This window comes from Tachyglossus aculeatus, chromosome 6 (genome assembly GCF_015852505.1).
Source record: "Tachyglossus aculeatus isolate mTacAcu1 chromosome 6, mTacAcu1.pri, whole genome shotgun sequence".
Taxonomy (NCBI): Eukaryota; Metazoa; Chordata; class Mammalia; order Monotremata; family Tachyglossidae; genus Tachyglossus; species Tachyglossus aculeatus.
The window spans coordinates 4274819-4302114 of NC_052071.1; the positions used below are offsets into that span (position 1 = coordinate 4274819).

The 27296-nt window shown below is 53.7% G+C and overlaps 1 protein-coding gene across 1 annotated transcript; it reads left to right on the plus strand.

Annotated features, from left to right (window-relative positions):
- The first annotated feature begins 1073 nt into the window (after nucleotides 1–1073).
- IGBP1 (immunoglobulin binding protein 1) lies at nucleotides 1074–12348 on the plus strand. The gene is made up of 6 exons (XM_038748188.1): nucleotides 1074–1279; nucleotides 3634–3903; nucleotides 6961–7159; nucleotides 9049–9128; nucleotides 9262–9374; nucleotides 12053–12348. The coding sequence occupies exons 1-6, from the start codon at nucleotides 1080–1082 to the stop codon at nucleotides 12196–12198; spliced, it is 1008 nt and encodes a 335-aa protein (XP_038604116.1). The 5' UTR covers nucleotides 1074–1079; the 3' UTR covers nucleotides 12199–12348.
- Nucleotides 12349–27296: the final 14948 nt, after the last annotated feature.

Consider the following 27296-nt stretch of genomic DNA (forward strand, 5'->3'; position numbering starts at 1 on the left):
AGGGCCAGTGGACGATCGGTGCAGTAAGAGCGGGCGTCCAGCAGGTGGCGCCGAAACACCGACCTATCAATCTCCTATTTATTGAGCGCTTACTATAATAATAATAATAATAATAATAATGGCATCTGTTAAGCGCTATGTGCCAAGCACTGTGCTAAGCGCTGGGGAGGATACAAGGCGATCAGGTTGTCCCACGGGGGGGCTCACGGTCTTCATCCCCATTTTCCAGAAGGGGAAACTGAGGCCCAGAGAAGTGAAGTAGTAATAATGATAATGCTGGTATTTGTTAAGTGATTAGTATGTGCCAAGCACTGTCCTGAGCGCTGGGGGAGATCCAAGGTGATCAGGTTGTCCCACATGGGGATCACGGTCTTCATCCCCATTTTACAGGTGAGGGAACTGAGGCCCGGAGAAGGGAGGCGACTTGCCCAAGGTCACATTGTGTTCAATAATTAATAATAGCGATGGTATTTAAGTGCCTAGTATGTGCCAGGCACTGTTCTAAGCGCTGGGGGAGATCCAAGGTGATCAGGTTGTCCCACGTGGGGCTCACAGTCTTCATCCCCATTTGTCAGATGAGGGAACTGAGGCCCGGAGAAGTGAAGTGACTCGCCCAAGGTCACACAGCAGACAAGTGGCATTCATTCATTCATTCATTCCATCGTAGTTATTGAGCGCTTACTGTGTGCAGAGCACTGGACTAAACGCTTGGGAAGGACAAGTGGCAGGGCTGGGATTAGAACCCAGGACCTTCTGATCCCCAGGCCGGGGCTCTAGCCACTGATCCACCGGGCTACTGTTCTATTGGCCTCTCCCGAGCGCTTAGTACAGTGTTTTGCGTCCAGTAAACGTTCAATAAATGCGAATGAATGAATGAATGAGGTCTCGCAGTGAAGCCCCGCCCTCCTCAGTTCCCTGGCGCATGCGCGCCTGCGGGGCCCTCCTTTACCAAGATGTCCGACGCCTCCTTAAAGCACAAAGCCGGAACTTCCGGTCCCGCGCGACCCTTAACCAAGATGGCCGCCGGAGCCGGAAGTGGGTTCCCCCCGTCCCTCCCCGAGGTTCCGCCCTCCCCAAAGATGGCGGAGGAGGAGGAGGCGGCGGCGGCGACGAGCCACCCGCGGCTCCCGGAGCTGCTGGAGCAGGGCTGGCAGCTGCTGGACGAGGTGGAGGCGACCAGCGAGCCCACCGGGTCCCGGCTGGTGCAGGACAAGGTGAAGCTGGGGCTGAGCCTGCTGGACCAGGCCGCCCGCATGGTCGACCAGCTCGATCTCTTCAGGTGAGCGGGGGCGGGGCCGGCCGGCAGGGGGCGCGGTTGCGGGGGGCGCCGAGGGGAGGGGGCGGAGCCGGTGGAGGGGCGGGGCTAGCTGATTGGCGGTGGCAAGTTGAAGGGGCGGGCCTGGGTGAGGGGTGGGGCTAACTGATCGGCGGTGACGTGTTGAAGGGGCGGGGCCTGGGTGAGGGGCGGGGTTAGCCGTTTGGCGGTGACGTGTTGAAGGGGGCGGGGTCTGGGTGAGGGGCGGGGCCTGGGTGAGGGGCGGGGTTAGCCGTCTGGCGGTGACGTGTTGAAGGGGGCGGGGCCTGGCTGAGGGGCGGGGCGGGGCTAGTTGATTGGCCGTGGCGGGTTAAAGGGGCGGGGCCTTTGTGGGGGTGACTTATTGGGGCGGGGCCTAGGTGAGGGGCGGGACTAGCTGTTGGATGTGACGTGTTGAAGGGGCGGGGTCAGTGGGGGCGGTGACGTGCTGAGGGGCGAGGCTAGTGAAGTGGGCGGGGGGTCGATGGGGCGGTGACGTGATGGGGGCGGGGCCTGGGTGAGGGGCGGGGCTATCTGATTGGCGGTGGCGCCTTGGGGGCGGGGCTAGTGAGGGCGGGGCTGAGGGGGGTCGCTCATTCCGTCCTCTCCCTCCCCCTTCCCCCTTCCCCCCCCCCGTCCCCTTCTGTTCCCCCTCCTTCCCGTCTTCCCTTCCTTTTCTCCCTCCTCCTTCTCCTCCTCCTCCTCCCCTCTTCCTCTTCCCCCTCTTTTCCCCCTTCTTCCGTCTGTCCCATCCCTTCCTCCTCCCCTCTTCTTCCTGCCACTGTCCCTCCTTCCCCACTTCTTCCCTCTCCTCATTTCCTCGTCTTCCCTTCCCTTTCCCGCCTCGTCCCTCTTTTCCCCCTCCTTCCCTCTCCTCATCCCTCCCTTTCCCCCCCTCGCTTCTTCCTCCCCTCATCCCTTCCTGTTCCCCCCTCTTCCCTCTTTCCCCTCCCCTCCTTCTCTCCATTTTCCTTCTCCTCATCCCCTCCTCTTCCCCCTTACTTCCCTCTTTGCCGTCCCTCTCCCCAATTTCTCCCTTCGCATCCCTGTTTTTTCTCCCTTCTTCCCTCTCTTTCTTCTGTTCCTTCTCCTTCCTCCTCTTGTCCCTCGTTTTCCTTTCTTTCCTCTCATTCCCCCTTTTCTTCCTCTCCTCTCCCTTCCTTTCCCCTTTTTCCCCTCTCCTCAATCCCTCTTCTTCCCCTTGTTCCCTCTTCTCATCCCCTCCTCTTCCCCCTTTCTTCCCTCTTTCTCATCCATCTCCCTCCTTTCTTCCTCCCCATCTCCGTTTTTCTCCCTTCTTCCCTCTCCTTCCTCCCCTTGTCCCTCCTTTTCCTTTCTTCCCTCTCCTCATTCCCCTTTTTCTTCCCCTCCTCGCCCCTCCTTTCCCCCTTTTCCCCTCTCCTCAATCCCTCCTCTTCTTCCCCTTGTTCCCTCTCCTCATCCTCACCTCATTCCCTTTCTTCCCCCTTTCTTCATCCCCTCCTCTTCCCCCCTTTTCTCCCTGTTCTTCGTCCCCTCGTCCCTTCCTTTTCCCCCTTCTTCCCTCTCCTCATCCCCTCCTCTTCCTCCCCTCCTTTTCTCCCTTCTTTCTCCTCATCTCCTCTTCTTCCCTATCTCCTCCTCCCTCTTCTTCCTCCCCGTCCTTCCTTTTCTCCCTTCTTCCCTCTCCTTTTCCCCTTCATCTCTCCCCTTCTTCTTCCTCCCCTCGCCCCTCCTTTCCTTTTCTTCCATCTCCTTATTCCCTCCTCTTCCTCCCCCTCCTCTTTTTACCTCCCCTCTTCCTTCCTTTTCCCCCTTCCTCCTCTTCGCCTTCTTCTCTCTCCTCTCCCCCTCTTTTTCCTCCCCGTCCTTCCCTTTCCTCTCTCTTCCCCCTCTTCTTCCTCTTCCCCTTCTCTCTCCTCCTTCTTCTCCCTGCCCTCTCCCTTCCTTTTCCCCTTTCCCCTCCCTCCTCTTCCCCCTCTTCTCTCTCCTCCCCTGTCCTTCCTTTTCCTCTTTCTTCCCTCTCTTCATTCCCCCCTCTCCCCCCTCTTCTCTTGCCTCTCCCCACCCCTTTCCCTCCTCCCTCTTCTTCCTCTCCTCTTCCTTTCCCCCTCCTTCCCTCTCCTCTCCTCCTCCTCCTCCTTCGTGCCCCCTCCCTTCCTTTTCCCCCCCTTTCCCCTCCCTTCTTCCTCCACCTCTTCTCCCCCCCCCCCCCCCCCGCTTGTCCCTTCTGCGGCCTCCGCCTTCCGCCCCGCCTTCCCCCCCCCCTTCCCCGCTCTCTCCATCCCCCGCCCTCCTTCCTCCTCCGTCTCCCCGTTTCCCCCCCCCCCGTGTCCCGGGCCCCCGCCGTTCGTTCCCAGCCGGCACGAGGACCTGGAGGAGGTGGCGTCGGCGGACCTGAAGTACCTGCTGGTGCCGGCCCTGCGGGGCGCGCTCACCCTGAAGCAGGCGGCGCCCGGCCAGCGGCTGGACCAGGTGCAGCGGGCCCGCGGCCACTTCGCCGACTTCCTGCAGCGCTGCCGGGACTACGGACTGAGCGCCGCCGAGCCCGCCGGCCGCCCCGCCGGCCCGCCCGGGGCCCGGCCCGACCTCGTGGCCGCGGCCACCCACAGGCAGGCCAAAATCCAGAGGTGGGTGCGGTCGGGCCCCCCTCATCCCTCCCTTCCTATTGATTGAGCGCCCGCTGGGTACCGAGCGCTTGGAGGGGTATGAAGGACCCCCCCCGCCCCGCCGAGCTGACAGGAGAGACGAGGGGTGGCTTCGGCCCCAAGAAGACCGGGAAAGAGAAGGTTTAGGGTGACCGCTCCGCTCCCAGATAGCCCCTCGAATCCAGAGAGTGATAATAACGGCCACGACGGCGGCCGTTGAGCGCTTACTACGTGTCAAGCGCCGTCGTGGGCGCCGGGGGAGATACGGGCTGAGCAGGTCGGACGCGGTCCCCGTCTTCATCCCCCGTTTTCCAGATGAAGTAACTGAGGCCCAGAGAAGCCAAGTGACCTGCCCAAGGTCCCGCAACAGACAAGCGATTCGAACTCAGGCCCTTCTGACTCCCAATAACAGTAATAATAGCGATGTTGGGACGTGTCAAGCACCGTTCTAAACGCTGGGGTAGATACAGGCTAATCGGGGTGGACACAGGCCCCGTCCCCCGTGGGGCTCACCGTCTCCACCCCCATTTTCCAGATGAGGGAACTGAGGCCCAGAGAAGTAAAGTGAGCCGCCCAAGGTCACACAGCAGACAGGTGGCAGAGCCAGGGTTTGAACTCAAGTCCTTTTGACTCCCGATAATAACGATAACGTCGTTAGGATTCGTTAAGCGCTTACTACATGTCAAGCACTGTTCTAAGTGCTGGGGTAAATACAGGCTAATCAGGTGGGACACAGTCCCCGTCCCCCGTGGGGCTCCCCGTCTTCATCCCCATTTTCCAGATGAGGGAACTGAGGCCCAGAGAAGTAAAGTGAGCCGCCCAAGGTCACACAGCAGACAGGTGGCAGAGCCAGGGTTTGAACTCAAGTCCTTTTGACTCCCGATAATAACGATAACGTCGTTAGGATTCGTTAAGCGCTTACTACGTGTCAAGCACTGTTCTAAGTGCTGGGGTAAATACAGGCTAATCAGGTGGGACACAGTCCCCGTCCCCCGTGGGGCTCCCCGTCTTCATCCCCATTTTCCAGATGAGGGAACTGAGGTCCAGAGAAGTAAAGTGAGTCGCCCAAGGTCACACAGCAGACAGGTGGCAGAGCTGGAATTAGAACTCGGGTCCTGCACCTCCGTGACAGTAATAATAGTAGTAATGTTGGGATTTGCTAAGCGCTTACTACGTGTCAAGTACTGTTCTGAGCGCTGGGGTAGATGTAGGCTAATCAGGCTCCCATGCAGCGCTTAGAACAGTGCTCAGCACATAGTAAGCGCTTAATAAATGCCATCATTATTATTATTATGTGCACTCTCCATTTGGCCAGGCCGATGCTGCCCTGGGCTTCTTCGGGGTCTGGGCGGGCCCCCCCGCCTCCTTAGAGAAGCATCGTGGCTCAGTGGAAAGAGCCCGGGCTTTGGAGTCCGAGGTCGTGGGTTCAAATCCCGGCTCCGCCACCTGTCGGCTGTGGGACTTTGGGCAAGTCACTTCATTCAGTCGTGTTTATTGGGCGCTTACCGTGTGCCCCTGCACTGTACTAAGCGCTTGGGAAGTCCAAGTTGGCAACATGTAGAGACGGTCCCTACCCAACAGCGGGCTGTCCTTGTGCCTCATCTGTAAAATGGGGATGAAGACCGTGAGCCCCACGTGGGACAACCTGATCACCTTGTATCCCCCACCCCCGGCGCTTAGAACAGTGTTTTGCACATAGTAAGCGCTTAACAAATACCGTCATTATTATTGGCGGGGAACTTTTAAGGGGAAGGGGCCCCGGGGGGAGAAAGGCCAAGTTACCTTCTATCTCCCCCAGGGCTTAGAACAAGGCTTGGCACATAATAATAATAATAATAATAATAATGATGATGGCATTTGTTAAGCGCTTACTATGTGCAAAGCACTGTTCTAAGCGCCGGGGGGTGATGCAAGTTGATCAGGTTGTCCCACGTGGGGCTCACAGTCTTCATCCCCATTTTACAGATGAGGGAACTGAGGCGCAGAGAAGCGAAGTGACTCGCCCAAGGTCACACAGCAGACCCATGGAGGAGCTGGGATTCGAACCCATGACCTCTGACTCCAAAGCCCGGGCTCTTTCCACTGAGCCACGCTGCTTCTCAAGCGCTTAACATATAAGATAGTATATGCTATGTGTACATATAACATAGTAAGCGCTTAACAAATACCAACATCATTTATTATTATTATTATTATCGAGAAGCAGCGTGACTCAGTGGAAAGAGCCCGGGCTTTGGAGTCAGAGGTCATGGGTTCAAATCCCAGCCCCGCCAGGCGTCAGCTGTGTGACTTTGGGCAAGTCACTTCACTTCTCTGTGCCTCATCTGTAAAATGGGGATTAAGACCGTGAGCCCCCCGGGGGACAACCTGATCACCTCGTGTCCCCCCCAGCGCTTAGAACAGTGCTGGGCACATAGTAAGCGCTTAACAAATGCCATCATTATTATTGCTATTTATTATTCTCTGTGCCTGTTACGTCATGTGCCAAATGGGGATTGAGACCGTGAGACAACCCGGTCACCTTGGAACCTCTCCAGCGCTTAGAACAGTGCTTTGAACGTAGTAGGCGCTTAATAGATGCCATCATCGTCACGTTCCGGGGTCTTCCCCGCCGGGGCGGTGTATATGTTTGTACATATTTTTTTACTCTATTTATTTAATTTATTTGTCCCTATCCTATTTATTTTATTCCGTTACTATGTTTGGTTTTGTTCTCTGTCTCCCCCTTTTAGACTGTGAGCCCACTGTTGGGTAGGGACCGTCTCTAGATGTTGCCGACTTGGGCTTCCCAAGCGCTTAGTCCAGTGCTCTGCACATAGTAAGCGCTCAATAAATACGATTGATGATGATGGTGATGGGTGGGAGCCCGAGGGGGTGCGTGGTAGTTTGCCGCCGGCCGCGGCCCGGGGGTACGGGGTGAGAGGGAGCTGTGCCGGCGTCCCCCCCCCCCCCAAATCGGGGGTACTTATTGGGCGCCCTCCGTGCCCCTCCCCTGCGACGTAATCCGCCCCTCGCACCCACCTCCCCCCCGCCGGGCAGGTACAAGCAGAAGAAGGAAGCGGAGAGCCAGCTGGCGGCCCTCAAGGAGGCGGTGGCCGCGGGCCGGGCGGACGAGGAGCAGGTGCGCGCCTACTATCTGCTGCACGTCCAGAAGTGGGTCGGCGCCAGCCTGGACGAGATGGAGAGCATCGACCAGGAGGCCGAGATCCTGAGGGGCCGGGACCAGGCCGGGCAGCAGGTGCGGGGGGCCTGTACTGAGCGCCGACCCGCGGGCACTGCGCTGAGCGCCCGGGAGCGGACGGGAGAGCGGGAAACGGACGCGTCCCCTGCCCGCGATGAGCTGACTCGGTGTGGGAGCTTCCGAAGATCGGGGGCGGGTGGGGGACTGCCCCATTGAAGGGCCGCCTCCTCCAGGAGGCCTTCCCTGACTGCAGCCCCCCCACTTCCCCCCCCCTTCCGCCTCATCCCAACCCCACTCCCCCTCCGTCCATATCTCTTAATTTTATTTCTTTGCGTTGCTGTCTCGGCGTGGCTCAGTGGGAAGAGCCCGAGGTCATGGGTTCGAGTCCCCGCTCCGCCACGCGTCTGCTGTGTGACCTCGGGCGAGTCACTTCACTTCTCAGTGACCTCATCTGTAAAAGGGGGACGGCGACTGGGAGCCCCCCGTGGGACAACCTGATCACCTTGTATTCCTCCCCAGCGCTTAGAACAGCGCTTGGCACATAGTAAGCGCTTAGCAAATGCCATCGTTATTATTATTATTATTCTCTGAGCCTCAGTGACCTCATCTGTAAAATGGGGGTGAAGACTGGGAGCCCCACGTGGGACGACCTGGTCGCTTTGTATCCCCCCAAGCGCTTAGAACAGTGCACATAGTCAGCGCTTAACAAATGCCAACATTATTCATCGTCATCATCATCAATCGTATTTATTGAGCGCTTACTATCATCATCATCATCAGTCGTATTTATTGAGCACTTACTATGTGCAGAGCACTGTACTAAGCGCTTGGGAAGTCCAAATTGGCAACATCTAGAGACAGTCCCGACCCAACAGTGGGCTCACAGTCTAAAAGGGGGAGACAGAGAACAAAACCAAACATACTAACAAAATAAAATAAATAGAATAGATATGTACAAGCAAAATAAATATATCTCCCCCGCCCCTTTTTTATGGCCTATATTAAGCGCTTACTACGTGCCAAGCACCGTTCTAAGCGCCGGGGAGGTCACAAGGCGATCAGGCTGTCCCACGGTGGGGGCTCCCAGTCTTCATCCCCGTTTTCCAGATGAGGGAACTGAGGCCCAGAGAGGCGAAGTCCCACCGCTGACGCCTGGCGGAGCCGGGATTTGAACCCACGACCTCCGACTCCAAAGCCCGGGCTCCTTCCACCGAGCCACGCCGCTTCTCCGCCCCGGCTCCGTCTAGACCGTCAGCCCGCTGCGGGCCTTGTCCCCTCCCAACGCTTAGTCCAGTGCTCCGCACAGCAAATTCACTCACTCAGTCGCGTTCATCAGTCATCGGTTGTATTGATTGAGCGCTTACTGTGTGCAGAGCACTGTACTAAGCGCTAGGGAAGTCCAAGTTGGCAACAGATAGGGACAGTCCCTACCCGACAGCGGGCTCACAGTCTAAAAAAGTCGCATTTATTGAGCGCTTACCGCGTGCAGTTCTCTGTCTCCCCCTTTTAGACTGTGAGCCCGCTCTAGATGTTGCCAATTTGTACTTCCCAAGCGCTTAGTACAGTGCTCTGCACATAGTAAGCGCTCAATAAATACAATTGATGGTGATGACTAAGGCGACCGAATGAAGGGTGGGGGAGAGGCCTGGAGCGGACCCCCAAGCCGGGGCCGGCGGAGGGGCACGGCAGTCGGCCGGTGGTGTTTATTGAGCGCTTACTGCGTGAGCGCTCAATAAATACGGTTGAATGAGTGAATGAACAGTAAGCGCTCAGTAAATATGATTGAATGAATGTGTGCGGGGCACTGTGCTGAGCTCTTGGGAGAGGAGAATAAATAGGCAGTAGGGAAACGTGCCGCCCGCAACCCGCCGGCGGTCCCCGAGGGCAGGGTGGGCGCGGGCGGCCAGGGCCGTGACCCCACGGGCGCGGCCGCCTCCTCCTTGCAGGCCTCCACGTCGCACCCGCCCCGGCCGGGCCGCCCCCCGATGAGACCGTTCGTCCTCACCCGGGACGCCGCCCAAGCCAAGTAGGTGGGGTCCGGGGGCGGTCGGCCTCGGGATTTCGGGTTGGGGGGGGGGGGTCGCTATGTACTGAGCGCCCCCGGAGGGCGGAGCTCCGTCCCGACCGCCCGGCCGCGCGTCTCGCCGCCCCCCCCGCAGGGTCTTCGGCCTCGGCTACCCGAGTCTGGCCACCATGACGGTCAACGAGTGGTACGACCAGCACGAGAAGTGGGGAGCCCTGCCCGACCAGGGGGTCCCCCGGGCCCCGGCAGGTAACGGGCCCCCCGAGGCCTGGGGTCGGGGTGGGAGGCGGGGGCGCGTTCAGTCGGTCGCTGCCGGCGGGGCGCTGTACTGAGCGCTTAGGGACGGCAGGTTCGGCAGCAGGTACAGTCGAGCCCGACGACGGGGTCACGGTCGAGAAGGGGACCGGAGGGGACGACGAAACAAAATCAGCCCGGTCTCGAGGCCACCAGCGCCTCAGTGGCTACTTATTGAGCGCTTACCGAGTGAACCTGTATATATGGTTGTACATATTTATTACTCTATTTATTTTACTTGTACATTTCTATCCTATTTATTTTATTCTGTTGGTGTGTTTGGTTCTGTTCTCTGTCTCCCCCTTTTAGACTGGGAGCCCACTGTTGGGTAGGGACTGTCTCTATGTGATGCCAATTTGTACTTCCCAAGCGCTTAGTACAGTGCTGTGCACATAGTAATACATATTTATTACTCTATTTATTTATTTATTTTACTTGTACATTTCTATCCTATTTATTTTATTCTGTTGGTATGTTTGGTTCTGTTCTCTGTCTCCCCCTTTTAGACTGGGAGCCCACTGTTGGGTAGGGACTGTCTCTATGTGATGCCAATTTGTACTTCCCAAGCGCTTAGTACAGTGCTGTGCACATAGTAATACATATTTATTACTCTATTTATTTATTTATTTTACTTGTACATTTCTATCCTATTTATTTTATTTTGTTGGTATGTTTGGTTCTGTTCTCTGTCTCCCCCTTTTAGACTGGGAGCCCACTGTTGGGTAGGGACTGTCTCTATGTGATGCCAATTTGTACTTCCCAAGCGCTTAGTACAGTGCTCTGCACATAGTAATACATATTTATTACTCTATTTATTTATTTATTTTACTTGTACATTTCTATCCTATTTATTTTATTTTGTTGGTATGTTTGGTTCTGTTCTCTGTCTCCCCCTTTTAGACTGGGAGCCCACTGTTGGGTAGGGACTGTCTCTATGTGATGCCAATTTGTACTTCCCAAGCGCTTAGTACAGTGCTGTGCACATAGTAATACATATTTATTACTCTATTTATTTTACTGGTACATTTCTATCCTATTTATTTTATTTTGTTGGTATGTTTGGTTCTGTTCTCTGTCTCCCCCCTTTTAGACTGTGGGCCCACTGTTGGGTAGGGACTGTCTCTATGTGATGCCAATTTGTACTTCCCAAGCGCTTAGTACAGTGCTCTGCACATAGTAAGCGCTCAATAAATACGATTGATTGATTGATTGACCCGGATAAGCGTTTGGGAAGAGAAGAAGCAGTACGGCCTAGGGGCCGGGCGATCGGAAGGTCCCGGGTCCTAATCCCGGCTGGTCTGCTGTGTGACCTTGAGCAAGTCTCTTCCCTTCTCTGGGCCTCGTCTGGACGATGGGGGTGGAGACGGGGAGCCCCGTGCGGGACAAGGGAGCGTATCCATTCATTCATTCATTCAATCGTATTTATTGAGCGCTCACTGTGTGCAGAGCACTGGACTGAGCGCTTGGGAAGTCCAAATTGGCAACATATAGAGACGGTCCCTACCCAACAGCGGGCTCACGGTCTAGACGGGGGAGCTAGACAACAAAACCTATTAACAAAATAAAATAAACAGGATAAATTGAGCGCTGACTGTGTGCAGAGCACTGTGCCGCATCCAGCCCCGTCTGTGTATCTCCGCCCCGGCGCTTAGTACGGTGCCTGGCACGGAGTAGGCGCTTAACGGACACCGCAGTTATCCGTTCGGTCGTATTCAGTGAGCGCTTACTATGTGCGGAGCGCTGAACTACTGTGAGCCCCCCGTGGGACAACCTGATCACCTTGTAACCTCCCCAGCGCTTAGAACAGTGCTTTGCACATAGTAAGCGCTTAATAAATGCCATCATTATTATTATTATTATTAACTAAGCGCTGGTGTAATAAACAGACCCGGTCCCTGCCCCCGAGAGTCTCGAGGGGGAGACGGGCGGGAAGAGACGGAAACAATCAATCAATCAATCAATCAATTGTATTTATTGAGCGCTTACTTATTGAGGATGGTACAACACTAAACACCCATTCCCTGCCCACGACAAGCTGGCAGGCTAGAGGTATGGTATTTCATTCATTCATTCATTGTCGTGTTTATTGAGCGCTTGCTGTGTGCAGAGCACTGGACTAAGCGCTTGGGAAGTCCAAGTTGGCAACATATACAGTCCCTACCCGACAGCGGGCTCACAGGGAGGGAACAAAACCAAACCGTACTAACAAAATTAAATAGAATAGATATTCTATTTAATATCTTAAATTAATATTTAATTTAATTCTATTTAAGCACGAGTAAAGGAGGGAGGGGGACGTAGTGGGTGCATTAAAATAGAATAGATATTCTTTTAGACTGTGAGCCCACTGTTGGGTAGGGACCGTCTCTATATGTTGCCAGTTTGTACTTGCCAAGCGCTTAGTACAGTGCTCTGCACATAGTAAGCGCTCAATAAATACGATTGATGATATGCACAAGTAAAGGAGGGAGGGGGACGTAGGGGGTGCAGAGATGGGACGGGAGGATGGAAAAAAGGGAGCCAAAGTCGGGGCGACGCGGGAGGGAGGGGGAGAGGAGGAAATCCATTCGGTCGCGTTACTGCGTGCAAAGCACTGGGCTAAACCCTCGGTCGCTCTCCGGACCGTCTTGCAGGGGCGGCGAAAGAAGACGATCGGGACCGGGAGAAGGAGGAGGAGGAGGAGGAAGAGTCGGAATCGTCCCTGCGGAAAGCCCGGGGGTGGGATGAGTGGAAGGACACAAATCCCCGTGGCTATGGCAACCGCCAAAACATGGGCTGACCCCCCGCCCGCTCCCGTAATTCCCTCCCGCCGCCAACCCCGGGCCGGGAACGGCGGACGCCATCCCGGCCGGCGGCGGCGGGAAGGGCCTGCCCGTCGGATTTATTTATTTTCTAGGTCCGGAATAAAGTCCCCGCCGTGGTAGCCCTCCCTGTCGGCCCGGTCGCCTCCGGGGTCGGAGGGTGGGGGGGCCAGCGACGCCGTCCGTTCCCGGGTTTCATCCCGGTGCCGGAGGGAAGCGGGCAACGCTCGGCCTTCCCGAAAGCCGACGCGGCAAGCGGGGGGCCGCAGCCGTCGTCCTTCGGACCCCCAAAGGGAAAGCGAGGCGGGCCCTCCCAGTTTCTGCCAGTCCTGGGCTGTGGTGCCAACTGGGGCGGCCCCTTCCCCTCCTCCACCGTGACCGGGGGCTCCAGGATGCTCCCCGGGGGTGGGGCTGTGTTAAAAAATAATAATAATAATGGTATTTATTAATAATAATGACAATAATAATGGCATTTATTAAGCGCTTACTATGTGCAAAGCGCTGGGGAGGTTACAAGGTGACCAGGTTGTCCCACATGGGGTTCACGGTCTTCATCCCCATTTTCCGGATGAGGGAACTGAGGCCCAGAGAAGTGAAGTAGGTAGACTGTGAGCCCACTGTTGGGTAGGGACTGGCTCTGTATGTTGCCGATTTGTACTTCCCAAGCGCTTAGTACAGTGCTCTGCACGTAGTAAGCGCTCAGTAAATACGATTGATGATGATGAAGTGACTTGCCCAAAGTCACCGAGCTGACAATTGGTGGAGCCGGGATTTGAACCCACGACCTCTGACTCCAAAGCCCGGGCTCTTTTCCACTATTAAGCGTTTACTACGTCCCCACCACTGGTCTAGAAGCAGCGTGACTCGGCGGGTCGATCCCGGGCTTGGGAGGCCGAGGGCCTGGGTTCTAATCCCGGCCCCGCCTCTCGTTTGCAGCAGCGTGGCTCAGTGGCAAGAGCCCGGGCTTTGGAGTCGGAGGTCATGGGTTCGAATGCCGCTCCACCGCACGTCTGCTGTGTGACCCTGGGCAAGTCACTTCTCGGAGCCTCAGTTCCCTCATCTGTAAAATGGGGATTAAGACTGTGAGCCCCCCGTGGGACAACCTGATCACTTTGTATCCCCCCAAGCGCTTAGAACAGCGCTTTGCACATAGTAAGCGCTTAACAAATGCCAACATTATTATTATTGTTGTTTGCTGTGTGACTTGGGGCGAGCTGCTTTGCTTTTCTAGGCCTCAGTTCCCTCTTCTGGAAAATGGGGGTGAAGACTGGGAGCCCCGCGGGGGACGACCCGATGATCTTGCATCTCCCCCGGGCGCTTAGAACAGTGCTTTGCACATAGTAAGCGCTTCACAAATGCCGTCGTCGTTATACAGGGTGATCGGGTTGTCCCCCCCGGGGGGGGGTTTGTTCGCGGTCTCCATCCCCATCTTCCAGATGAGGGAACCGAAGCCCATCATCATCATCATCATCAATCGTATTTATTGAGCGCTTACTGTGTGCAGGGCACTGTACTAAGCGCTTGGGAAGGACAAATTGGCGTCATATAACCCAGGGAAGTGAAGTGACTCGGCCAAGGTCACCCAGCGGACAAGCGGCCACCCTGGTCTCAATCGGTGGTATCGCCGAGCGCTTATCACGGGTGGAGCACTGTACTGAGCGCCTGGGAGGGAACGAGGCAACAGGAGTAGGGGAGCACGTTGCCCGCAGCCAGTCTAGAGAGGGAGACGGCGCAGAAATCGCTCGGAGGTAGAGGAAACGTCGGAGGGATATTTGCGTCTCCTTAGAAGCAGCCTGGTCAGAAGGTCCTGGGTTCTAATCGCGGCTGTGTGACCTTGGGCCAGTCACTTGCCTTCCCCTGGGCCTCGGTTCCCTCATCTGGAAAATGGGGGTGGAGATCGCGAGCCCCACGGGGGCCAGGGACCGGGTCCGGCCCGACTGGCTCGGATTCACCCCGGCGCTTAGTCCAGTGCCCGGCACGTAGTGAGCGCTTAGCAAATGCTGTAATCGTCTGTTCATTCCGTCGTATTTACTGAGCACTGTTTGCGGAGCACTGTGCTAAGTGCTTAGGAGAGGACAGTATAATAATAATAACGGCATTTGTTAGGCGCTTACTATGTGCCAGGCACCGTTCTAAGCGCTGGGGAGGTTACAAGGTGATCAGGTTGTCCCGCGGGGGGGCTCACAGTTTTAATCCCCATTTTACAGATAAGGGAACTGAGGCCCAGAGAAGTGAAGTGACTTGCCCAAAGTCACCCAGCTGATGAGTGGCGAAGCCGGGATTTGAACCCACGACCTCCGACTCCAAAGCGCGGGCTCTTCCCACTGAGCCACCCTGCTTCTCTTGTATCCCCCCAGTGCTTAGAACAGTGCTTTGCACATAGTAAGCGCTTAACAAATATCATTATTATTATGATGATGCGCTGAGCACTGTTCTAAGCGCTGTGGGGGGGGGATACAAGGTGATGAGTTTGTCCCACCTGGGGCTCACAGTCTTCATTCCCATTTTCCTGATGATGATGGCATTTGTTAAGCGCTTACTATGCGCCAAGCACTGTTCTAAGCGCTGGGGGGGATACAAACGGACACATAATAATAATAATGGCATTTATTAAGCGCTTACTATGTGCAAAGCACTGTTCTAAGCGCCCGCCCACAATTCATTGTCGTATTCATTGAGCGCTTACAGAGTGCAGAGCACTGTACTAAGCGCTTGGGAGAGGATGATACAACAGTAAACACACATTCCCTGCCCACGACAAGCTGGCAGGCTAGAGGTATGGTATTTCATTCATTCATTCATTCAACCGTATTTATTGAGCACTTACTGTGTGCAGAGCACTGTACTAAGCGCTTGGGAAGGACAAGTTGGCAACATAGACGGTCCCTACAGTCCCTACAGCGGGTTCACAGTCTAGAAAGGGGAGACAGGCAACAAAACCAAACGTATTAACAAAATAAAATAAAACAAAATAAAATAAATAGAATACATATGTACAAACATATAATCAATCAATCAATCAATCAATCAATCGTATTTATTGAGCGCTTACTATGTGCAGAGCACTGTACTAAGCGCTTGGGAAGTACAAATTGGCATCACATAGAGACAGTCCCTACCCAACAGTGGGCTCACAGTCTAAAAGGGGGAGACAGAGAACAGAACCAAACATACAACAAAATAAAATAAGTAGGATAGAAGTGTACAAGTAAAATAAATAAATAAATAAATAAATAGAGTAATAATATACTGTATATACAGGTATGTATTTATATATACAGGTATGTATTTACGTATACTGTATATATACAGGAATATACAGGTATATATTTACGTATACTGTATATATACAGGTATATATTTACGTATACTGTATATATACAGGTATATATATATGCGGGTTTATATATGCGCTGTATGTATACAGGTATATATGTGTGCTGTGTATATACAGGTATATATTTATATATACTGTACATATGCCAGTATATATTTATATATGCTGTATATATACACTGTATATATGTATATATAGTATATATACGTGTGTATATGTATATTTACACTATAAATACAATGTATATGTATATGTATATACACACTGTATATATACACACTATATATACAGTGAGTGTTTGATCGCTTACTGTGTTCCAGGTGGAACTAAGCGCCAGGGTGGTTACAAGCAAATGGGGTCGGACACGGCCCCCGTCCCCTGTGGGGCTCACGGTCTCCATCCCCGTTTTCCAGATGAGGGAACTGAGGCCCAGAGAAGTGAAGTGACTGGCCCAAGGTCACACAGCAGACAAGAGGCGGAGCCGGGATCGGAGCCCACGACTTTCCGGCTCCCAGGCCCGGCCATAGCAAGTTGGCCGCCCTGCTTCTCGATGGGAGTCAATCAATCAATCGTATTTATTGAGCGCTTACTGTGTGCAGAGCACTGTACTGAGCGCTTGGGGAGTCCAAGTTGGCAACATAAGAGAGACGGTCCCTACCCAACAGTGGGCTCACAGTCTACAAGGGGGGGAACCGGGGTTCTAATCCCGACTCTGCCACGCGACCTTGGGCAAGTCACTTTATTCATTCATTCAATCGTATTTATTGAGCGCTTACTGTGTGCAGAGCACTGTACGAAGCACTTAGAACTGTACTTCCCTTCTCTGGGCCTCAGTTTCCTCTTCTGTCAAATGGGGATGGGGCCCGCGAGCCCCACGGTGGGCAGGGATTGGGTCCAACCCCATTTGCTGAGATTCCCCCCCCCCAGGGGAGAGTTCAGGGCCTGGCACAGAGTAGGAGTTTTGCAAGTATCGTAAAGAAACGACCCCCTACCTGATAATGATTGCAGTGTTAAGCGCTGACTATATGGCAGGCCCTCATTCATTGATTCAGTCGTATTTATTGAGCGCTTAATTCATTCACTCGTATTTATTGAGCACTTACTGTGTGCAGAGCACTGTACTAAGCACTTGGGAAGTCCAAGTTGGAAACATAGAGAGACAGTCCCTACCCAACATTCATTCATTCATTCAACTGTATTTATTGAGCGCTTACTGTGTGCAGAGCACTGCACTAAGCGCTTGGGAAGTCCAAGTTGGAAACATAGAGAGACGGTCCCCACCCAACATTCATTCATTCATTCAACTGTATTTATTGAGCGCTTACTGTGTGCAGAGCACTGCACTAAGCGGTTGGGAAGTCCAAGTTGGCAACATAGAGAGATGGTCCCTAACCAACATTCATTCATTCATTCATTCAACTGCATTTATGGAGCGCTTACTGTGTGCAGAGCACTGCACTAAGCGCTTGGGAAGTCCAAGTTGGAAACATATAGAGACGGCCCCTATGTATTCATTCATTCATTCATTCAATCGTATTTATTGAGCGCTTACTATGTGCAGAGCACTGTACTAAGCGCTTGGGAAGTCCAAGTTGGAAACATAGAGACAGTCCCTACCCAACATTCATTTATTCATTCATTCAATCGTATTTATTGAGCGTTTAGTGTGTGCAGAGCACTGCACTAAGCGCTTGGGAAGTCCAAGTTGGAAACATATAGAGACGGTCCCTACCATTCATTCATTCATTCAATTCGTATTTATTCATTCATTCATTCAATCGTATTTATTGAGCGCTTACTGTGTGCAGAGCACTGCACTAAACGCTTGGGGAATCCAAGTTTGCAACATATACAGTCCCTACCCAACAGCGGGCTCACAGTCTAGAAAGGGGAGACAGACAACAAAACATATTAACGAAATAAAATAAATAGAATAAATATGTACAAGTAAAATAAATCAATAAATAGAGTAATAAATCCATACAAACATATATACAGGTGCTGTGGGGAGGGGCAGGAGGGGGCTCAGTCTGGGAAGGCCTACCTCCTTCCCCTCCCCACAGCACCTGTATATATGTTTGTACAGATTTATTACTCTTATTTTACTTGTCCATATTTACTATTCTATTTATTTTATTTTGTTAATATGTGTTGTTTTGTCGTCTGTCTCCCCCTTCTAGACTGTGAGCCCGCTGTCACCGTGCTTTGCGCATAGTAAGTGCTTAATAAATGCCATTATTATTATTATTATTATCGATCCTTTTAGACTGTGAGCCCACTGTTGGGTAGGGACTGTCTCTATATGTTGCCAACTTGGACTTCCCAAGCGCTTAGTACACTGCTCTGCACACAGTAAGCGCTCAATAAATACGATTGATTGATTGATCCCCTGGTAGATCAGCTGTTGGCAGGCAGGGTTTGCATGTGCTACCTCTGTCGTGCTCTCCCGAGTGCTTAGTCATTATTATTATTATTATTATTATTATTATCATTATTATTATTATCGATTTGTCTGTCTCCCTGGTAGATCAGCTGTTGGCAGGCAGGGTTTGCATGTGCTACCTCTCTGTCGTGCTCTCCTGAGCGCTTAGTCCAGTGCTCTGCGCACGGTAAGCGCGTAATAAATACGACCGAAGGAATGATACGTGTTCGGGACAATAATAATAATAATCGTGGTATTTGTTAATAACAATAATAATAATGAAGTGAGCCCGTTGTTGGGCAGGGCCCGTCTCTAGACGTTGCCGACTTGGACTTCCCAAGCGCTCAGCCCAGTGCTCTGCACACAGTAAGTGATCAATAAATAATAATAATAATAATAATGGCATTTATTAAGCGCTTACTATGTGCAAAGCGCTGTTCTAAGTGCTGGGGAGGTTAAAGACGATTGAATGAATGAATTGAGCGCTTACTGCGTGCAGAGCACTGGACTAAGCGCTCGGGAAATAATAATAATAATAATAGCATTTATTAAGCGCTTACTAAGTGCAAAGCACTGTTCTAAGCGCTGGAAAGAACACTATAACAATAAGCGGACAGATTCCCTGCCCACAACGAGCTGACAGTCTAGAGGGGGAGACGGTCGGTCAATCAGTGGGATCTATTGAGCGCTTACTGTGTGCAGAGCACTGGGCTAAGCGCTCGGGAGAGTGCAACACGACAATAAACCGTGACAGTCCCTGCCCGCAACGAGCTGACAGTCTAGAGGGGGAGATGGACATATTAGCCAGCCAGTCCATCATCTTTATCGAGCGCTGACTGTGTGCAGAGCACTGTACTTCCCAAGCGCTTAGTACAGTGCTCTGCACATAGTAAGTGCTCAATAAATATGATTGATGATGTATTAAGTGCTCGGCAGAGGACGATACAACAATGAACGGACACATTCCCCGCCCACAGCGAGCCGACAGGTTTGTGGAGGGGGGAGACGGGCATCAAAAATATAAAATGACAAATACGGACATAACTGTCCTAGGAAGTGCTAAACAAATACCCGAATTATTATTAATAATAATGATAATGATGGCATTTATTAAGCGCTTACTATGTGCCAAGCACTGTTCTAAGCGCTGGGGAGGTTACAAGGCGATCAGGTTGTCCCCCGGGGGGCTCACAGTCTTCACCCTCATTTGGACATTTATTAAGCGCTTACTATGTGCCAAGCACTGTTCTAAACGCCGGGGTGGCTACGAGGCGATCAGGTTGTCCCACGGGGGGCTCACAGTCTTCATCCCCATTTTGGCATTGATTATTTATTATTATTATTACTATTATTATTATTTATTAATTCTTTTATTTATTCTAGACTGTGAGCCCACTGTTGGGTAGGGACTGTCTCTATATGTCGCCAACTTGTACTTCCCAAGCGCTTAGTACAGTGCTCTGCACACAGTAAGCGCTCAATAAATACGATTGATTGATTGATTAAGCGCTTACTATGTGCCAAGCACTGTTCTAAACGCCGGGGTGGCTACAAGGCTATCAGGTTGTCCCCCGGGGGGCTTACAGTCTTCACCCCCATTTGGGCATTTATTAAGCGCTTACTATGTGCCGAGCACTGTTCTAAACGCTGGGGTGGCTACAAGGCGATCAGGTTGTCCCACTGGGGGCTCACAGTCTTCATCCCCATTTTGGCATTTATTAATTTATTATTATTATTATTATTATTATTATTATTATTAAATTCATTTTTTTATTCTAGACTGTGAGCCCACTTCTAGACTGTGAGCCCACTGTTGGGTAGGGACCGTCTCTATATGTCGCCAACTTGTACTTCCCAACCACTTAGTACAGTGCTTTACACACAGTAAGCGCTCAATAAATACGATTGATTAAGCGCTTACTATGTGCCAAGCACTGTTCTGAACGCTGGGGTGGCTACAAGGCGATCAGGTTGTCACAGTTTTCACCCCCATCTGGGCATTTATTAAGCGCTATGTGCCAAGCACTGTTCTAAACGCCGGGGTGGACACAAGGCGATCAGGTTGTCCCCCGGTGGGCTCCCAACCTTCACCCCCATTTTCCAGATGAGGTCACTGAGGCCCAGAGAAGCGAAGCGACTCGCCCCAAGCCACCCAGCTGACGGGGATTAGAACCCACCACCTCTGACGCCCGGGCCCGGGGCTCCGCAGCTGTGGGTGGCGGTCACAGTCGGGGCCGGGCCCGAGCTTGACCCCTCCGTCCCCTGGCAGCGCCCATCATCAGTCGTATTTATTGAACGCTTACTGTGTGCAGAGCACTGTACTAAGCGCTTAGCACTGTACTACCGGGTGCCCTCCTACTCCTTCGGAGAAAACAACGCCCTGTCAGCTGTGTGACTTTTCTCTGGGCCCCAGTTCCCTCATCTGTAAAATGGGGATGAAGACTGTGAGCCCCTCGTGGGACAACCTCATCACCTTGTAGCCTCCCCAGCGCTTAGAACAGTGCTTTGCACATAGGAAGCGCTTAACAAATGCCATTAAAAAAAAAAAAAAAAAAAAGATGGTCTCAGAGGGGTCGAGGATCTACCACCGGGTCCGGCGGGGCCTCGAGAAATTCCTGGGCGCCTCCGTGTGCTTAGTCCATGGCCGCGGCCTCACTCGAGGCTCCTGGGGCGTCCTGACCTTCAACAGGCCCGTCACCACCGTCGGTGAGCCCTCCAGGGTTGTCGGGGGTCCCCGGGTGGGTGGATAGGAGGGGGCGAGGGGCGGGGAGGGGACGGGGGGGGTGATGAGGCCTACTCTCCCCACCGTGGGAGAGCCCCTGCCGCTTCCCAAGTTGGAGGATCCCAGCCAGGAGATAGTGGATCGCTACCAGGGCCTCTACGTGGCCGCCCTAAGGAGGCTCTTCGACCGGCACAAAGCGCGGGACGGCGACAAGGACACCCGGGAGCTGACCATCCTCTGACCCGACGCTGCGGGGCCGGGGCCTGCGGAGCCCCTTCTTGGGGAGATCAATCAATCAGTCAGTAGTGTTTATGGATGATTCGGCCTGGAGGTGGGAGTCCAAAGAAGGGAGAGGGGATCCCCCACCTCTGGGGGCCCTGCTGGGCTAGATTTATGGGGCTGGGGGAGAGATGGAGGGGCTGGGGGAGAGATGGAGGGGCTGGGGGAGAGATGGAGGGGCTGGGGGGAGAGGTGGGAGGACCTGGGGGAGAGATGGGAGGATCTAGTGGGGAGATTGAGGGGGGCTGGGGGAGAGATGGAGGGGCTGGGGGAGAGATGGGAGGATCTGGTGGAGAGATGGGAGGAGCTGGTGGGGAGATTGAGGGGGGCTGGGGGAGAGATGGAGGGGCTGATGGAGAGATGGAGGGGCTGGCGGAGAGATGGGAGGATCTGGTGGGGAGATGGAGGGCTGGGGGAGAGATGGAGGGGCTGGGGGAGTGATGGAGGGGCTGGTGGAGAGATGGAGGGGCCGGGGGGAGAGATGGGAGGATCTGGTGGGGAGATGGAGGGCTGGGGGAGTGATGGAGGGGCTGAGGGGAGAGATGGGAGGATCTGGTGGGGAGGTTGAGGGGGGCTGGGGGAGAGATGGAGGGGCTGGCGGAGAGATGGGAGGACCTGGGAGAGAGATGGGAGGATCTGGTGGGGAGATGGGAGGATCTGGTGGGGAGATTGAGGGGGGGCTGGGGGAGAGATGGAGGGGCTGGTGGAGAGATGGAGGGGCCGGGGGGAGAGATGGGAGGATCTGGTGGGGAGATGGAGGGGCTGGGGGAGTGATGGAGGGGCTGAGGGGAGAGATGGGAGGATCTGGTGGGGAGGTTGAGGGGGGCTGGGGGAGAGATGGAGGGGCTGGCGGAGAGATGGGAGGATCTGGTGGGGAGATGGGAGGATCTGGTGGGGAGATTGAGGGGGGCTGGGGGAGAGATGGAGGGGCTGGTGGAGAGATGGAGGGGCCGGGGGGAGAGATGGGAGGATCTGGTGGGGAGATGGGAGGATCTGGTGGGGAGGTTCAGGGGGGCTGAGGGGAGAGATGGGAGGGGCTGGGGGGAGAGATGGGAGGACCTGGGGGAGAGATGGGAGGATCATCATCATCATCATCATCAATCGTATTTATTGAGTGCTTACTGTGTGCAGAGCACTGGACTAGGCGCTTGGGAAGTCCAAGTTGGCAACATCTAGAGACAGTCCCTACCCAACAGTGGGCTCACAGTCTAAAAGGGGGAGACAGAGAACAAAAGCAAACATACTAACTAAATAGAATAAATAGAATAGATATGTACAAGTAAAATAAAATAAATAAATAAAGATGTACAAGCATATATACATGTATACAGGTGCTGTGGGGAAGGGAAGGAGGTAAGATGGGGGGATGGAGGGGGGGCGAGGGGGAGAGATGGAGGGGCCGGGGGGAGAGATGGGAGGACCTGGGGGAGAGATGGAAGGATCTGGTGGGGAGATTGAGGGGGGCTGGGGGAGAGATGGAGGGGCTGGGGGAGAGATGGGAGGATCTGGTGGAGAGATGGAGGGGCTGGGGGAGAGAGGGGGCGGGCTGGAAGAGAGATGAGAAGAGAAGCAGCGTGGCTCCGTGGAAAGAGCATGGGCTTTGGAGTCAGAGGTCATGGGTTCAAATCCTGGCTCCACCACTCGTCAGCTGGGTGACTTTGGGCCTCAGTGACCTCATCTGTAAAATGGGGATGAAGACTGAGCCCCAAGTGGGACAACCTGATCACCTTGTGTCCTCCCCAGTGCTTAGAACAGTGCTTGGCACACAGTAAGCGCTTAATAAATGCCATTATTATGATGATGATGATGATGATGACGGGGCTGGGGGAGAGATGGGGGGCTGGGGGAGAGATGGAGGGGCGCTGACAGAGATAGAGGGGCTGGGGGAGAGATAGAGGGGTTGAGAGAGAGATAGAGGGGCTGGGGTAGAGATAGAGGGGCTGGGGAGAGATAGAGGGGTTGAGGGAGAGATAGAGGGGCTGGGGGAGAGATGGGGGGCTGGAGGGGCCCAACTGGGGGAGAGATGGGGGGCTGAGGGAGAGATAGAGGGGCTGGGGGAGAGATAGAGGGGTTGGGGAAGAGATGGAGGGGCTGGGGGAGAGGTAGAGGGGCTGGGGGAGAGATGGAGGGGCTGAGGGAGAGATAGAGGGGTTGAGGGAGAGACAGAGGGGCTGGGGGAGAGATAGAAGGGTTGAGGGAGAGATAGAGGGGCTGGGAGAGAGATGGAGGAGCTGAGGGAGAGATAGAGGGGTTGAGGGAGAGACAGAGGGGCTGGGGGAGAGATAGAAGGGTTGAGGGAGAGATAGAGGGGCTGGGGGAGAGATGGGAGGCTGGGGGAGAGATAAAGGGGTTGAGGGAGAGATAGAGGGGATGAAGGAGAAATAGAGGGGCTGGGGAAGAGATAGTGGGGTTGAGGGAGAGATAGAGGGGTTGATGGAGAGATAGAGGGGTTGGGGGAGAGATAGAGGGGCTGGGGGAGAGGTAGAGGGGCTGAAGGAGAGATAGAGGGGTTGAGGGAGAGATAGAGGGGCTGGGGGAGAGATGGGGGGCTGAGGGAGAGATGGAGGGCTGGGGGAGAGGTAGAGGGGCTGAGGGAGAGATAAAGGGGCTGGGGGAGAGAGAGGAGGGCTGGGGGAGAGATGGGGGGCTGGGGGAGAGATAGGCGGGCTGGGGGAGAGATGGGGGGCTGGGGGAGAGATGGGGGGCTGGGGGAGAGATAGAGGGGCTGAGGGAGAGAGAGGAGGGCTGGGGGAGAGAGAGGGGGGTTAGGGGAGAGACGGAGGGGCTGGGGGAGAGATGGAGGGAGGGGCCTCCCCCTACTGGGTCCGAGCCAGAGAGGACTGATCGATCGATTGATCGATCCATCATCTGATACTTACTGGGGGTGGTAAGTAGTTATCGGAGTCATTGCTCACAGAACTGGGGGCGTCAGGGGACCTGGGTTCTAATCCCGGCTCGGCCCCCTTGTCTGCTGCGCGACTTTGGGCAAGTCCCTTTACTCCTCCCGGCCTCAGTTTCCTCCTCCCCATCTCCCGAAGCCCCCCAAACTGTGAGCACCACCCCCCACCTGCAGCCTCCCACCCCCTAAACCCCCCTGATCTTGTTGGGGGAAGGGGCAGGAAGGGTTGGGGGGCAAAAAAAGGAAATTCCCGGATTATGTCAGAGGGCGAAAAATCCCTCGGGCCGATTTGGGGGGGACCTAGAAGCCCCCCACGCCGTTCAGTTAGTTCATTCATTCATTCAGTCGCATTTATTGAGTGTTTACTGTGTGCGGAGCACTGTACTAAGCGCTCGGGAAGGACAAGTTGGCAACATAGTTCTTCCAGCACCAGCCTGGCAGGGATGCTGGGCATCCAAATCGGTGGATTTTTTTCCTCGATAATTTATTTGACTTTCTGCTAGTTTGTAAACTCCTCCAGGGCAGGGACTGTGTCTCCTAATTCAGTTGGGCCCTTCCCAAGCGCTTACTACAGGGCTCTGCGTGTGGCAGGCGCTCAATAAATACTATCAATCGTATTTATTGAGCGCTTATTTTGTGCAGAGCACTGCACTAAGCGCTTGGGATGTACAAGTTGGCAACATATAGAGACAGTCCCTACCCAACAGTGGGCTCATGATCAACTATCGATCGGATCAGCGTGGCGCAGTGGAAAGAGCCCGGACTTTGGAGTCAGAGGTCATGGGTTCAAATCCCTACTCCACCAATTGTCTGCTCGGTGACTTTGGGCGAGTCACTTCACTTCTCTGTGCCTCAGTTCCCTCATCTGGAAAATGGGTATTAAAAACTGTCAGCCCCCCGTGGGACAACCTGATCACCTTGTAATCTCCCCAGCGCTTAGAACAGTGCTTTGCACATAGTAAGCGCTTAAGAAATATTATTATTATTATTATTATTATTATCAGCGTGGCGCAGTGGAAAGAGCTCGGGCTTTGGAGTCAGAGATCATGGGTTCCAATCCCGGCTCCGCCAATTGTCAGCTGTATGACTTTGGCCAAGTCACTTCACTTCTCTGGGTCTCAGTTAACACATCTGTAAAATGGGGATTAAGACTGTGAGCCCCCCCATGGGACAACCTGATCGCCTTGTAACCTCCCCAGCGCTTAGAACAGTGCTTTGCACATAGTAAGCGCTTAATAAATGCCATTATTATTATTATTATTATTATTATTATTATCGATTTGTCTGTCTCCCTGGTAGATCAGCTGTTGGCAGGCAGGGTTTGCATGTGCTACCTCTGTCGTGCTCTCCTGAGCGCTTAGTCCAGTGCTCTTAGCACGGTAAGCGCGCAATAAATACGACCGAATGAATGATATGTGTTGGGGAAAATTATAATAATCGTGGTATTTGATGATGATGATGATAATAATAATAATAATGTGAGCCCGTTGTTGGGTAGGGACTGTCTCTCGATGTTGCCTACTTGTACTTCCCAAGCGCTTAGTACAGTGCTCTGCACACAGTAAGCACTAAATAATAATAATAATGATGGCGTTTGTTAAGCGCTTACTATGTGCAAAGCACTGTTCTAAGCGCTGGGTAAATATGATGGAATGAACGAATGATGGCATTATTAACACTCTTAATGCCCCCCTATTCCAGATGAGGGAACTGAAGCCCAAAGAAGGGAAATGACTCGCCCAAGGTCTCCCGGCAGACAATAATAATAATAATAACAACATTTATTAAGTGCCTACTATGTGCAAAGCACTGTTCTAAGCGCTGGGGAGGTGACAAGTTGATCAGGTTGTCCCACGGTGGGGCGTGTCACAGTCTTTATTTGGCAGATGAGGAAACTGAGGCCCAGAGACGTGAAGTGACTTGCCCAAAGTCACCCAGCTGACAGTTGGCGGAGCCGGGATTCGAACCCACGACCTCTGACTTCCAAGCCCCGGCCCTTTCCACTGAGCCACTCTGCTTCTCAAGCCACCCGGGTTGGCTACAGTCCCAGATGGAGCTCAGTCTCCATCCCCATGTTGCAGACGGGGAAACTGAGGCCCAGAGAAGTGACTGGGGCCCACTGTTGGGTAGGGACTGTCTCTATATGTCGCCAACTTGTACTTCCCAAGCGCTTAGTACAGTGCTCTGCACATAGTAAGCGCTCAATAAATACGATTGATGATGATGATCACCTCCTCCAGGAGGCCTTCCCAGACTGAGCCCCTTCCTTCCTCTCCCCCTCGTCCCCCTCTCCATCCCCCCATCTTACCTCCTTCCCTTCCCCACAGCACCTGTATATATGGATATATGTTTGTACATATTTATTACTCTACTTATTAATTTATTTTACTTGTACATATCTATTCTATTTATTTTATTTTGTTGGTATGTTTGGTTCTGTTCTCTGTCTCCCCCTTTTAGACTGTGAGCCCACTGTTGGGTAGGGACTGTCTCTATGTGTTGCCAATTTGTACTTCCCAAGCGCTTAGTACAGTGCTCTGCACATAGTAAGCGCTCAATAAATACGATTGATTGATTGATTGATGATGAAGTGACAATGGTATGATCCAATCACCCCCTTCCCATAAAATGGTACGACCCAATCCCCCCCGTCCCCGTCACTGCATCCCCCCGCCCCTTCCCGTAGAATGGTACGACCCAATCACCTCAGGGCTCATTGCTGCCCCTCACCCCCGCCTTCCCGTGGAATGGTACGACCCAATCACCTCCAGGCTCATTGCTGCCCCTCACCCCCGCCTCCCCGTGGAATGGTACGACCCAATCACCTCCGGGCTCATTGCTGCCCCTCACCCCCGCCTCCTTGTGGAATGGTATGACCCAATCACCTCAAAGCCCATTGATGCCCCCACCCCCGCCGTCCCGTGGAATGGTATGATCCAGTTAACCCCGTCCCCATTGCTGCCCCCCACCCCCTTCTCCTCCCAGAATGGTATGATCCATTCCCTCATGTCCCCGTTGCTGCCCCCCACCCCCGCCTTCCCCTAGAATGGTATGAGCCATTCACTCTCGTCCCCATTGCTTCCCCCCCACCCCCGCCTTCCTGTGGAATGGTATGACCCACTTAACCCCGTCCCCATTACTGCTCCCACCCCCGCCTTCCCCGCAGAATGATATCAATCAATCAATCAATCAATCATATTTATTGAGCGCTTATGATATGATCCATTCATTCTTGTCCCCGTTGTTGCCCCGCCACCCCCGCCTTCCCGAGGAATGGTATGACCCATTCACCCTTCTCTCCCATTGCTGCCCCCCACCCCCGCCTTCCCGTGGAATGGTATGACCCGGTTAACCCCGTCCCTATTGCTGTCCCCCCCTCCGTCCCGTGGAATAATAATAATAATAATAATTGGCATT